Source organism: Lemur catta, chromosome 1 (assembly GCF_020740605.2).
Source record: "Lemur catta isolate mLemCat1 chromosome 1, mLemCat1.pri, whole genome shotgun sequence".
In the NCBI taxonomy this organism is placed as follows: domain Eukaryota; kingdom Metazoa; phylum Chordata; class Mammalia; order Primates; family Lemuridae; genus Lemur; species Lemur catta.
Window position 1 is genome coordinate 220,768,089 of NC_059128.1, and position 15,109 is coordinate 220,783,197.

The following is a 15,109-nucleotide window of genomic DNA, read 5'->3' on the forward strand; positions in this document are numbered from 1 at the left end:
TTCTACAATTAATAATAACATTATTCTAGTAGTCTTTTCAAGATTATTTAAGAAAAAAATATTTCATCATATCTGGTGACCATTGTTTGCATTATCTTTTTTAAAAACTAGTATTTAATTATGTTTTAAAAACTTATTTCTTTTGTTTTTGCCTTTTTTTAAAACTAGATCCTTACAATAAATGAGGATGGATCACTTGGTTTGAAAACCCCTAAATCTCACGTTTGTGAGCACTGCAATGCTGCCTTTAGAACGAACTATCACTTACAGAGACATGTCTTCATTCATACAGGTATTTCTTGAATTAAAATGGGCTTATGGCCATTAAAATTATTATCTTTGTTATTTTCATCTTCTTGTAAATGTCATTCATTCCTAAGAATGTAGCTAACCTGGCATTCCAAACCAGAGATTTCATAGGCCAGAATGTCAGAAGGAAACCAAGAAAACTCTTAAGTGAGAAAACAATTAGCATGAATGTATAAAATTAACTAAATAGTCCTAATTGGATGCTTATTTGGGTTAATGTGCTCCTTTTAGTTAGAGAAATGATTGAAGAATGTATTATTAAAAGCCTATCAACATTAATTTTTTTGTACTAGATGTCTGGACAGAGTTTGAAATATGGATTTGGAAATCAAATACAAAAAATGATAGCAAAGATCATGAAGTTTTGGAGAACAGAACTAAAGACTGATTGCAGACCTTTGGGTACACAAATTAGACATCTAAGATAAATTGTGGGAGCAAAAGAGCAATAATGGAGATTTGACAAACTAGGAAAACATAGTGTCCCAGAGCCCAAAAGAAGAAAGAATTCCAAGCAGGGGATGATCAACGATGTCACAACCCTCAGGATAGAGAGAGTTAGAAAACTGAGAAAAAAATCTCTGGAATCGATAGCAAGGAGATCACAAGTAGCTTTTCAGAAAGCAGAGTATAAGGGTTAAGCCACAAGTGAGTGGTGCAGAGTTTGAGACTTAGGGCAGACTACTCTTTAAGAAGGTGTGGTGAAAGAGAAGGAGTGACAATACTAAGGTAGGAGAGTTTAGGATTGAAACAAGGTTTCTCAGCATAGAACAGAACAAAGAATACTTTCCTTAAAAGGAAAGGATCCTGCAGAGGGGGGAAGTTTGAAGAGTCAGGGATGTTTAGAAAGTTCAGAAGGTTCTGAAGGAAATTGGTGAAAGAGAATAAAGGGAAGGGATGGTTAGCCCTGGAGAAGAGGATGGGTGCTTCTTCCCCCAGATAAAAAGGAAGGACAGATATTTAAGACACATAGGTAACCTTTAGAGTCCTTTCTCATCCCATAATTTTTAAATGCTATTTTAAATTGTTTTACTTATTTCCTTTTTTTATTTCCATGAGGGATATAGGTCAAATTTAATCTCATTTTTATGTGCTTGTGAGAATATGCATTTTTAAATTTGGGGGAAAAATTTGAGAGGAAATAAAATTATGTTAAGTTAATGAACAATGTAAAAGATTTGTGGATATTTTGAATTTTCCAAAATTTGGACTTTTAAGATTTATCTTTCCTCAGAAACAGTAACTAAAAACTATTGTTTTATCCAGTAACTAATTTATGGATGTGAAATTATTTTAAGGCGAAAAACCATTTCAATGTAGTCAATGTGACATGCGTTTCATACAGAAGTACCTGCTACAGAGACATGAGAAGATTCATACTGGTGAGTGTTACCACCCTTACTAGGATCATTAAAATGACTATTTTCAGATGTAGGGAAGAATTTTCGAAAATAAGTAGCAACGACTTGTTGCCACTTTCATTGATTTAGACTGTAAATCACAGTTTATCTTTTTTCTTCCTTTAGTAAATCAATGTTGATTGTTAAGACTTGGCATTAATGTCCAAGCCCAATTAATTATTTTGAAATAGAGTCTTGTAATAACTTAAAGTATATGTTTAAAGTGACAAAAGGAAGAAAGCTTTTCTGAAATAGCTATTTCTTTAGGTGTTTAACAAGTTTAGAGTAGGTAAAGTTATTTACATTAATTAGTCTGGGAAAGAAAGCAAAATGCCTGAGCTATAAGAGAGAGTTAGCGGTACAACTCTCTCTCTCTCTCTCTGACATATATAGCCTAACATACCAATAGTCATGTAATCTTAAAAAGTTGGGAAAAATTTCTCAGTCAAGTTGTTAATGATTTAGAAATAAATATTCCAGAAGATCAGTATAAAGGAACCCACGCCTTAAAAATCTAAGTCTCATTTTAGAGCAAATATTTATTTATATTTATTTTTTGACAAATGTAAAACCAAGTTTTATAAACAACTTGATTTAGTAGATAGTTAACTTTTGACGTTTGTTGCTTCTAACTAAGCATGGTGAAGTGTTTCTTTAGAATTGATTTCCAGTGTTTTGCTTTTTGTGATGGAATAAAATCAGATTTGGTGAATTTGTAGAACTTGATTTTTATATTTAAATGGAACTGAGAATTGTGGTGATGATATAAGAATATTGAAATTATTAAAGTTCATCATATTTCTTTGTTTTAAATACTCAAGCAAGTGTTTTCATTTAGATGTGTTTTCATGGTACCTGCAGTATCTGTATAAGGTGTTACTGGACAGTTTGTTATATAGAGGCAAGCTTTTCTGCCTACAACTTTCCTTCAACTTTCTTTGCCCCTGAAAATAAGCATGAATGTGGCTGGTCTGCTTAAATAAACCTTCAACTGTGCAGCACAGCTGCATGCTTTGATGTTCTACTTTTTAGGGGGGGCAGGTGGGGACAGAGTCTTGCTCTGTTGCTTGGACTAGAGTGCCATGGCATCGGCCTAGCTCACAGCAACCTCAAACTCCTGGGCTCAAGCGATCCCCCTGCCTCAGCCTCCCGTATAGCTGGGACTACAGGCACATACCACGCCTGGCTAATTTTTTCTATTTTTAGTTGCTCAGCTAAGTTTTTCTCTTTTTAGAAGAGACAGGGTCTAGCTCTTGCTGAGGTAGGTCTTAAACTCCTGACCTCAAGCGATCCTCCTGCCTCGGCTTCCCAGAGTGCTAGGATTAGAGGCGGGAGCCACCGTGCCCGGCCTGATGTTCTACTTTTTAAAGATCATTTTGCACATCATTCATTTCAGTTTCTTAAGTAAGCATTTATTCATCTCTTTCAGAAGAGAAATACTAGGCACTGTTGGAAAAAGAACAATTTTATGGATTTTGTGTTCAAATTTAAACACAAATTTAAATTCAGCTAATAAGTGAAATAATAAAACCTGATCAGATAATAATGATAGTGGTTAAATATTTTTGTATTCTTTTAATGCCTATTAGATTTTGATGTTTTACTTATTCATTGAACAAAAATTTGCCGAGCCTCTAGTATTTTTCAGGCACCAGAAATGGAGATAACATAAGGCAGTTTCTTTGGAGTTTACATTCTTATGGGAAAGACAGACATATAAACAAGCACAGTGTAATTAAGTGTTGTAGAGTTTTATACAAAATGCTCAAAATACTGTTGTGCCCTGAGGAAGAGAAACCTGTGCTGTCCATTAAAAGTTACTTAAGGATGGTATCATGGGAAAACCACATAAGGCTAAATTAAGAATATATATATGGGGGGGGTAGGTGTGTATCTGAGAAAAAGATTTGCAAAGCAATACTTACGCTTATTGCACTCTGATACTTTTATTCTCGTGATTTTTTTTTTAAGTGCTGGTCACAATGCTGTAATCCCGCAGACTGGAAAACAACTGCTTTAGACCATGGGGAAATCTTGGATTTAGGGAGGGTATATATAATGAGTAGTTAATGTTTATTGAAGATTTACTATGTACTGCATAACTGTGCTAAATATCTTGTTGAATATTTCATTTAGTCCTCACATTAATTTTGAATTACAGTAGCTATTATTATCCCCATTTTATAGATAAGGATGTAGTAGGAAGCACACCGAAGTTAAGAAACTTTTCTGAATTTACATAATCTAGTCAGTGATGGAGGCAAGATTCTAGCTAAAGTCTCTGTGACTCCAGAGTACACACGTGAGATCACTGACTGTGCAGAATGGGACTAGAAGCAGAAAAATATCTTTTTGGCCTTTTTGAGTTTTGCTCTGCCACTAAGTCAGTTATGGCTTAGCTGTCCTGTGTGTTGGGAGTGGAAGCAAAGGCTGGGCTTCTCATATAGAGAATAGTTTAGAAGAAGATGAGGAGTTGAGAGGAGCCAGGGCAAAGCAGTAACTATGTTTTCTTAACAAAGAAAATTTTTCTTTTGAAGAGAGATTCAATTCTGCCCCGTTGTTCACTGCCTAGGTGGAACTGATATAAGGGGATAGTTTTCTTTCTTTACTTCATATTCTTCATTCTTTTTATAGACTCTTTCTAAAGATAGTAAAATTTAGATAGTATTTTTTGTCTTGTAATCAAGTTACCTATAAGTTATATCTATTTGGGAAAATATATGTAGAATCACAAGTAGTTTTTCCATCATTTATTGTTCTCTCTTTGCTGTTCTTTCTTTCATAGTCTCAATGGCTTTTCTTTTTGGAGAAAGTTAGTGCCCTAAAGTTTGCTTATGTCAACGCTTTCTCTCTTTGTAGGCTCTTAGTTTAGAATACCTTTAAATAGTTATGGCAATAAGAGAGACTTTTCGTGAGTCTATCTGTTTTTAAATTGTCAAGCAGATAATGAGTCACCTAACTGACCCTTGAAGGTTGTGTGGTGAGGATCAGTTAGGTTGTCAGCTCTTAAAGTCTCTGTTTTCCTAACAGCCTGCCTTATCCTTTTAGGTCATTATACTGTCTTGTTCTAGTCCCTTATTACCCAAGCCCATTCTCTGCTCCATTTGCAACATGGTTAAAAATCATTACCTGCTTGGCAGCTCTGATCAATGATAAAGAAATCTTCTGTGGCTTTTATAAACCAAGGACATAGTTGATTTGGTTTTCAAATGGAAAAATTTTTAACTTGCCTTAGACAAGCTATTATTAATTAGGTCCATTTCTTAAATGTGGGCTTGCATATGAAATACCATTTTAGGGGAGAGTATTTTTTCATTTAGAGGCTGATCTCTGAAATTCTGTTGAAAGCTTTGTGCTTTTGGACTAAAGCACCGAAACCTGGCAAAATGTAAACATCCTCAGGACCACTATTTTGGGCAATTATGGGAGCTTTATATCTTCTTGTGAAAATTACAGATCCTTAGGTGATGTTTTGGGATATGGGAGATGAGGTGGGGACTTGAGGCTAGGGTTGGAGATAATAATTCTAATTGATAATTTTGTTTAGGGCCAGAATTACTGCTCAGGTACATAACAAGGTTAAACATTCATTGTCACGGGCGGATTTTCTTTGTGATCAGGTACTTTTGTCTAAGGTACCTTTCCTTTGCATTTTCAAAATGCATATATAAAATAAATGTTAGAATGACATACATTCAGTTATGTTCTTTTCTCCTCACCTTGTAATCATTTTACTCTTAAGAAATTGCCAGTCTTATTGCCATGGGGGTGGAAAGGGGATTGAAGAATAAAAAGCTTAGGTACTATTTTTAATTTTATTTTTCTAAATTCCTATAAATAGTAAAGCACAGAATACCTGTCCTAATATTCTGTTATAACAAATTATGATTGCTTTTTATAGTTGTGGCAGTTTTCATAATTTGGTTTTGGGTTTTTGTTTTTGTTTTTTTTTTTGAGACAGAGTCTTGCTCTGTCACCCAGGCTGGTGTGTGGTGACATAATCATAGCTCACCGCAGCCTCAAACTCCTGGTCTCTAGCAATCCTCCTTCCTCGGCCTCCCAAGTAGCTGAGACTACAGATGTGTGCCCCACACCTGGCTAAGTTTGTTTGTTTATTTACAATTTTTGTAGAGGTGGAGTCTCACCGTGTTGCTCAGGCTGATATCAAACCCCTAGCCACAAGTGATCCTCTCACCTCAGCCTCCCAAAGCACCAGAATTACAGGCTTGAGCCACCATGTGCAGCCTCATAATTTTTTATTTCAATTAGTAAAAATGTTATGAAACCATTTTTACATACGGGGGAGCTTTTATAAATGATTTTCTTCCCACAAATAAAGGAAATTTTAAAAATAAACCAAATCACCCAGAATTATACATGTTCACTAGGTTTCTTTTCCCATAAAGTTTGTCTAGGCTTTAGTTCTTAGATATATTCCATTCTCTCTATATAAACATAGTAAAAAGTCTGGAAAACCTGTCTTCTAAGTTAGTATTCTTTATGTCTAAAAACATGTCAATCCTCTTTTCCTCTTGACTATGACTTTTATTCACAACCATGTTAAGTAGCTGAATAATAATAGCATTATTAGTTTTTTTTTTTTAGACCAGTTGGGCTGGGCTAGTGGGGTAAGGTTAGAGAGAATTGATTCACCCTTTACTAACTCAGCTGAACACTTTATATTTCCTTCAGTACGATTCAATTATTGATAAAAATTAGTTTTCCTCATGTTTTTCAAAGTCCTAATTTATAGTTTATGAGCTATAATAGAGAATGCTACTGAAAGGTGTTACAGAGTTTAACTCTTAGTTGTGAGGATGAAGGAACTGAATCCTATTTGTGCTACTGAGAATGTTACGTGTACTGTGAGCTCTTGGCTTTGTGATTGCTGAAGCCAGATAGCGCTGGCATGGACAGAACTTGCCAAGGAAGACTTAGCAAGGAAGTATAGATTGCTGAGACTCACATTCTCTGGTTTAACAAAGCTTTCAGAAACCAGAATTTTTTTCATCTGCAAAACTATTAATAATTCATGCTAAAAGATTTGGTTACACATAAAATATAAACAAGCTTAATACTATATAACAAACATCTCAGTAAAGACAAAATCATATATATATATATATATATATATAATTATATCATACTTCAAAGAAAATTTTTAGGGGGGATAGGGAAAGTCATCCAGAAGGTTAATTCCATTTTAATTTTTTGTCTTAGAACTGAAATATGGCAAATCAGAGGCTTTATAATGAAAGTTGACTAGTTTTCAATTAAATGTATATATTTTGTGTGTGTATCCTTCACTTTCAAATCTATATAAAATGTTTTTTATTAGTTCTTAGTGGCTATACAAAAACATTTGCTTGCCATTTGTTTTGACAAATCTCTAGTTTAACAAATTGGGACTCTGTTGAAGTGATCTTATTCTTACATATAATCATTGAATGAATGAACACATAAATCATGTGACTCAAAACTTGACAAAGAGTATATCAAATTTCCAATATAAGTGGTACAGGCAGGCTGTGCTTTCAGAGTTCATTTGAAATAGACCAGAGAGAATTCAGATTGGTGGCCTCCTGGAAGAGGTAGAACATTAGTGTCCCTAAGAGTGAGTTAGATTTGGACTTTGCAGTCCATGTGTTGCATGGGAGTCAAGTGTTGTCACAGAAACTGTAGGTGGTAGAGCAAAAGGCACTAAGGAAGCCAGGAACAGAAGAAAAACCTGCAGTGTACTGAAGTTGGGACTTTGGGGCAAGGACAGGTAAACAGATATACAGATAATCAATGCAGAAACACACAGAGGGTAGCAAGTTAAAACTCAAGCAGAGAAGCAGGCATCCAGACAATTGCAGATGCTGGACAACAGGGGAAGCAGTGTATCATATGTGCCAGCTTAAAAGAACCAGAAGGTGGTTTAACTACTTCAATATAGTTTGAAAGCTAGAAATTCCTAAGAATTCATCATTACCATAAGCCTAATGATACTGTCAAGTAAATTTATTGAGTACCTGTTCCCTGCCAAGCGATGTATTAAACTTGATACATAAATTATCTCACTTTATCCTCACAGCAGTTCTGTGAGGAGGGTACTATTATTACTTGTTTTATAGATAAGGAAACTCAGGTTCAAAAGGATTAAGTAACTTTCCCCAATGTGTACAGCTGGTTAATGACAGTACAGCTTTTCAGAGTTCATGCCTTTAACCAATATGCTATTGAAAGTACCAAGGAAATTTTGAATTGACAACAACTTTTGGTTTTAACCAGAGAGGTTTTTATTTTGTTCAGGTAAGAGTGGAGCCAATCTTGGACTTGACCTGTAGCCTGTGAGCAATTCATATGCTTGACTGAAATGAAGTCTATGAGTTTAGGGGTAAGAACAGATTTCAGCTAGTATGACGTGAACAAAGAAAGATGCTCAACATGTAAATGACCATTCTAAATAGAGTCGAAAGAATGAGTGGAGTGGGAATAGGAATTAAGTCTAGAAAGTTTCATTTTGGAATTGGATTGTCTAGCCTTGTTGCTAAGCTAATAAGGAGTTTCAAATTTGTTCTGTAAAGCATTATGTGATACTAAGACATTTAACTGCCATGTTAGAAAAATACTATTTTTTGGTGAGGAAAGATGGAAATTAGGGAAATATGTCACTTTTTTGTTAATGATAACTAATTTGAAAATTTTTAAATAATATTTAATATTTTTACCTTAAGATATTTATTCAGATAATTGCAAATATATTAATCAAGTTTTCCTTTAGGTATTTAAAAATATTTTTAAAACAAATGAAACAACATTGTTAAGCTGCAAGGAATGTAATATTACTTCAGTTTTGGCCAGTTTAAGAAGTAGCAAAACTTGGAAACCAATTACAGTGAAACCAAAAAAGTGATGTTTCCTAGACTTTAGATCCTCTTCATTTTTGAGCAGTATAGAAAACATTAATTTTAAGCAAAAAGTTGAACTCCTCCCATTTAATTTAACACACAGAACTTCTAATTTTTTTAAAGTTAGTTTTGATAGTAGTTTCTTATTTTTGATGTTTTGGTTTTTCTTATTTTAATTGTTTCGATAACCTTAGTCCAAAACAAGGTAAGTTTCTCTACTCTTGTTAGCTTGTCTTCCTTTAATATGGGTTCTCTTTTGGCCCCTGAAAAATTATTTTGCATTCTATATAAGATGAAGGATTAATTCAATTGAATCTAGTTCCAATGCTTTGTTTTACAAATTGTTTGACACCTATTCTTTTGGGAAAATATCCAGTTACTTCTTTGAACTCAAACACCCGAAGACTTTCAGGATTTTCCAATATTTGAAGCTTTTTTTTTGACAGCAGTTAGGCATGCTATTTCAGAATCCAGTTGAGTGGATCACCAACGTTCATGTCTTTAAATCATGAGTTAAGTTTTTAGACATTTGGATTGGCTGACAACAAAATTTTTCTATTTGTTGATAAAGTTTATTTGAATTTTAATGACACTGAGGCTTAAAAATTCATGTATTTTATTTGGGCCTTTGACAAAAGAATGGCTGACAAAATGTACTATTCAATTTGGACACAATCATGATGAAGAAATGGAATTTAGAATCTTTAGGGTAATCTAAATTTACTTATCAAGATTACTCTTATTTTTGCGGATACTTTTAAGATCTTTACATGCTATCTCTAAAGAGTTTATATATATTTTTAAATGTTTAAATTTCATTTTCATTCAACCCCCATTTGAATTTTATGCAAGTGTCATGACATTCTTTTCTTCTTAGAAAGCAGCCACAATAATAATAACAACTTTTACATATTTTGTAACTTGTTTCACTCTTCTGTAGATCTTTTGGGGAGAGTCTAACTTGGTGATGCTGTTAGGAAGCAAGCTAGGTTATAGGATTGACATTGTAATGTCATTGGAATTTAATAGGTGGTAATTTATCTAGTCACCCTCATCGCCCATGCTGCTTCCATTATTGGTCATCAGTGCCAGTACTTCCTGTTTTTTTATTTCCTGTAGTACTTTATGTCTTTTGTTCTTTTAAGTGATAAACTCTGTATCTCCTATCCATAGCTGTATAAAATAGCTGATAGATAGATTAATTAGAAGTTTATTGACTTTTTTTCCTCCTCGTATATTTTTATCCCTTATAAAGTCTTTACAGGGCTTAACTGTCTTCTTCACCCACATTTCACTTGTTTTGATTTTGATTTTTCTAAGGGTACTTAAAGGACTGCTGAGCAAAGTCCTTTCAGTGTGCATTTTTAATTATTCCAGAAAATATATTGAGGCAACTTTTAATTACCTAGGGGTAAATTGACCAGGTTGTAGATTAATTATTTTAAATTTAAAGAGACAAATGCATTTGTGAAGAAATAAAATGCCTGCAAACACAAAAGAACAACATATTTGTTGCTGGAGTTCCCCTTTCTCCATATCCTTCCCAGCATCAATTATTGCCTGTATTTTTGATAAAAGCCATTTTAATGGAATGAGATGACATCTCATTGTAGTTTTGATTTGCAGCTCTCTGATGATTACTGATGTTGAACATTTTTAAATATATCTGTTGGCCATTTGTATGTCCTCTTTTGAGAAATGTCTATTCAGATCTTTTGCCCGTTTTTAAATCTGATAATTTGGTTTTTGCTAGTGAGTTATTTGAGCTCCTTATATATCCTGGTTATTAATTCTTTGTCAGATAGGTAGTTTGCAAATATTTTCTCCCATTCTTTGGGTTGTCTCTACTTTGTCCATTGTTTCCTTTGCTATGCAGAAGCTTTTGACTTTGATGTAATCCCATTTGTCTGTTTTTGCTTTGGTTTCCTGTGTTTTTGAGGTTTTACACAAAAAAATCTTTACCCAGATCAATGTCCTACAGCATTTCCTACTAGTTTTCTTCTAGTAGTTTCATAGTTTCAGATCATTCACTGTTGATGTATGTAAATGTTGCTGGTTTTTGTGTGTTGATTTTGTATCCTGAAACTTTACTGAATTCCTTTTATCAGTTCTAAGTCATAACTGGGTTTAGATTTTTCTAAGTATAAGATTATCTCATCTGTGAACAAGGCTAATTTGACTTCTTCCTTTCCAATTTGGATGCTTTTTATTTCTTTCTCTTGCCTGGTTGCTTTAGCCCACATAGTGTTCTATATGGGCCTGTTTTGCTTGTATAATAGAGGAACTCTCTTACCCTTAAAAATGAAACATAGGTGTTCTTGCCCACTGCATTTACCTTTTAGTTCTTTGTCATTGGATAGAGGGGAGGACATGGAGTCTGATCAGCTATAACTCTAGAGTCTTGAGAAAGTCTAATTTATCCCTATAGAAAAATCTTGTTTTGCTGTTCCTGTTTTCCAGATATTTCATTTCATTTTTTAATTTAATTTAATTGTGAGATAGCATTTCACTCTGTTGCCCTGGGTAGAGTGCAATGGCATCTCGTAGTTCACTGCAACCTCAAACTTCTGTGTTAATAGGATCCTTCTGCCTTAGCCTCCCAAGTAGCTGGGACTACAGGCATATGCTACCATGCCCAGGTAATTTTTTTCTATTTTTGGTAGAGGCGGAGTCTCACTTTTGCTCAGGCTGGTCTCAAACTCCTGACCTCAAGTGATCCTCCTGCCTCGGCCTCTCAGTATGCTGGGATTACAGGTGTGAGCCACCACATCTGGCCAATTTATTTTTTAAAATCATAATTGTGGGAAATAGACAGTGGACTCATAGGAACCTGAAACTGAAGGATATTATTTTAAAATGTTAGGATTCAGTGACAAATGCAAAGTTTTGCCTTATGTAGAAGCCATGGACATAAATACTAGGGACTGGCCAGGAGACATTATTAAGGAGGTGCTATTATTAAGGAGATGAGATGCCAAACAGAGGAGAAGAAAATTATTGTTACATGGAGGGAAGGGTAGAAGCTAGCTGCCAAAATGATGCTATGCTTTAATGACCTAAACTTCTGCTAGCTTATTTAGTAGAATTTGCTTAGTGACCAATGAACATTAACTAGGCTCTTTCTGATACTGAAAAGAAAAAGATTATAGCAAAAAAAAAAAGAAAGGCAATAGTAACAGACTATTTTAGCAGGATAATTAGCATTTTTTGGATTTTATGTAATATTTTATATTTGAGAGCTTGTTTGGAGATTCTAGCAGGGGAGTGCAGCTACTCATATACCCTTGAATGAAGAACAGTCTTTCTCTGTTGGGGAAGGTCATCGTCTTCTACTGCGTGTGCAGCTTCAGGAGGGACGCACATGCAGTGCTGAGGGAGGAAGGGGACACCTGCCTAGCCAGCCAGATCAGCCGAATCAACCCTGGCAATCAATGGGGTGACAGATGTTGTGGCCAGATTGCCCTCACATCCCATATTTTGTATCTGAATGCTGTTAAGTTAGCATTGTTTTTTACATTTTACATTACAGTTCTTGGAATATTGTGCATAAATGTAAAGTTTACATTAAATCATTACTCTGCTGAATTGAGAGTTGAAGCTACTGCTTCTATAACAGCCTAGATTTACTTGGTCAGCAGTGTTTGGGTTTTAGATCTAATTAATTAGCTATTAAAATTTTTTCCCCAGCTGGAAAGTAAATTCTAAAACTCAGTCTTTCTTCCCTTGCCTCATTGAAACAGTTGCTTTTATAATGAGATTTCTTAGGAATACCACTATCATACTCTGTATTTTATTAAATGTTGAGGGCCTAATCAAGACTTTAAGACTAAAAATTGAATAAAATGGCTATGAAAGACATTTCAAAGGAAGAATAAATTCAGATGAAATTTAATAGCAGTTTAAACAGAAAGAATTGGAGTGAAACTAGTAGAGGGCAATGGTTTTCAAACTTTTTTGGGGAACCCCAGTTTTCAAACAAAATCCTACATGGGAGCAACATCAGTAGTCAGTTAAAAAGCAAGGCAGATGATTTCAAGTGTGTTTCCTTGGCTCTTGATGAGTTGACAGATGGTATCAATTACTATAATCTATTTTTACCCACTTCTGACACCAAATGTGTGGGTTTTTCCCCTCATACCAGCAAACAATTCTTCACCTCTCTGGTCACCAGCTGGATGTCCTACAATTTAATTAAACTCTCACACTAACTACCTGGAGTTAGCCTCAGATCCTGCAAAGTAAGGGATCAGTCCCACAGCACTGGCCCCACTACAGATACTAATGGCAAGTCCAGGCCTTCCATACTTCTGTCTGACTGGCTATAAATTAGGTGTTCCCACAAGCCACTCCTTGGGTTTGATAATTTGCTGTAACAGCTCACAGAGCTCAGGAAAGCACTTTACTTATATTTACTGTTTTATTGTAAAGGATACAGATAACCAGCTAGATGAAGGGGTGCATAGGGCAAAGTCTGGAAGGATCCCAAGTGCAGGAGTTTCTGTCTTATGGAATTAAGGTGTTCCATCCTTCTCACACATGGATGTTCACCAGTCCAGAAGCTCTCTGAACCTCTCGTCATTTAGAAGCGTTTATGGAGGTTTAATAATGTAGGCATGAGTGTGTGTGGTATTAACTTAGTCGTTAGCCCCTCTCCTTTCCCTGGAGGTTGGGGGGAGTGGGGCTGAAATTTCTAGGCATCTAATCAAGACCTTGTCTATCTGGTGACCAGCCCCCACCTGAAGCTGTCTAGGTTCCCAACAAGATTTGCCTTATTAGAACAAAAGAGACTCCTGTCACCCAGGAAGTTCCTAGGAATTCAGCAGCTCTGTGTTAGGAACAAAAGACTCTCCTATCACTCCTGTCACTCAGGAAATTACAAGGATTTTAGGAGCTCTCTGTCAGGAATTGGGGTCAAAGACCAAATATTAGAACAAAAGATACTTCTATCACCCCTATCACTCAGGAAATTACAAAGGTTTAAGGAGCTCTTTGTCAGGACCTGGGGCCAAAGATCAAATACATATTTCTTGTTATGCTACACCAATATTACCCTGTTGTTATTTATTCAAGAAGTCAAATGAAGTTACTTAAGCATTAGCCTGTATGGAACAACTATAGGCAAGAATATTTTTTAAATGGAATTAGATACTTAAAATGGATGAAATTACATGGTATGCCACTTAAATATTAGTGAAGTTTTTTTTTTTTTTTAAAGAAAACTTTCAAAGAACTTGAAAAAACATCATTTCAATATAACTTGAAGTGGATCTGCTAAGTTTTATTACAACTGGTGGTGGGGAAAATATGTGTGGAACAGAATAGAAGTTTAGTTGGATGAATTTACAAAGCTTGAGAAAATGTAAAATATTTAAAGCTTGTAGCATTTCATGGTATTATTCATGAGCAATAATTTGTGAAAACATTTGAATATATTATCTGTCATTAAACCAATAGTGTCAACAGTGAACTTTATTCATTCTACTGGACTTATCCTTTATCAGTTCTGTGAATTTCTGTCAGGCATAGAAGCTGAACATCCTGACTTATCCTACTATATAGCAGTTTCATATCTTAGAAGTGATAAAGTTTTATTGGGAGATTTTGACTGCAGAGCTAAGATTAAAGTTTTTTTGAATGAGTATAACCCCTCTCAGTTGCTGAAGAATGGCTTTGAAATTAGCTTTTGCTGCAGACTTGAAAATGTTCTTAATAAATTCAACCTAATATTATCAGGAAAAACAGTGCATATATGTGAAACTTCTGCGGTAAAGTTATTTTGACAGCAGCTAATGTTGAATCACAAACTGCTGCTTTATATACTTCTCATGTTTTAGGTTGGAACAGGAAGCAAATCTCCATTCCTATACAGATATGCAGTGGATATATTTTCCAAGCTCAAATTACAATTTCATCAGTTTTGGGACCTTGATGCAAGTACAAGGGAAATTTCCATATTTCAGAATCCATTTAATTGTGCAACTCTACCTAATCTTCAATTGGAAGTGATTAATCTGCAATGTAATACATGCTAAAAGGCAAATACCAAGAATTTAATAGAATTCTATAAATGCTTTTCAAGTGGTGAATAATGCTTAATAAAATTATATTTTCATGGATTGGTATCAGTACCTGTCTTGGTGACAAGACAGTATTCAAAGATGGAATACATACAATCTCGTTGCAAACAATTGACTTTAATGATAGGTAACAGTACTTTGAAGCCCCATTTAGTGAAATATTAACTTCCCCAATGAAATAGAATTATAGTCTTTTCATTAGTGGACCTGTATGGCAAAAAGTTACACGTTGTTATTATAGTTTGAATTTTGTCAATAAAAAATTCGTGGAAATTGTTTTCTCTCTTGTTGTATGAATATATGTACAATATGCTCTATTTTACCCATTGATTCACAAAGCCTAATAGATTTACTTTCTGGCCCTTTGTAGAAGAAGTTTGCCAACCCCTGTCAAAGATTATGCTTTGAACGTCCCACCCTCTCAGTTCTT

At 34.7% G+C, this 15,109-nt stretch overlaps 1 protein-coding gene across 5 annotated transcripts in view; it reads left to right on the forward strand.

Annotated features, from left to right (window-relative positions):
• The window catches only part of ZNF148 (zinc finger protein 148), a 127,208-nt gene that overhangs the window by 84,810 nt on the left and 27,289 nt on the right, over positions 1-15,109 (forward strand). For 4 of the 5 annotated variants that reach the window (XR_006732685.1, XM_045540100.1, XM_045540099.1 and 1 more), the window contains exons 6-7: positions 169-292; positions 1,608-1,691. Coding sequence is in view for 4 of the 5 variants with exons in the window: in XM_045540100.1 (XP_045396056.1) it covers positions 169-292; positions 1,608-1,691 (208 nt within the window). In the remaining variant the exon portion in view is untranslated. Of the gene's footprint in view, positions 1-168; positions 293-1,607; positions 1,692-14,436; positions 14,952-15,109 lie in introns of those variants that run through there. The other variant, XM_045540101.1, reaches the window with a different exon arrangement.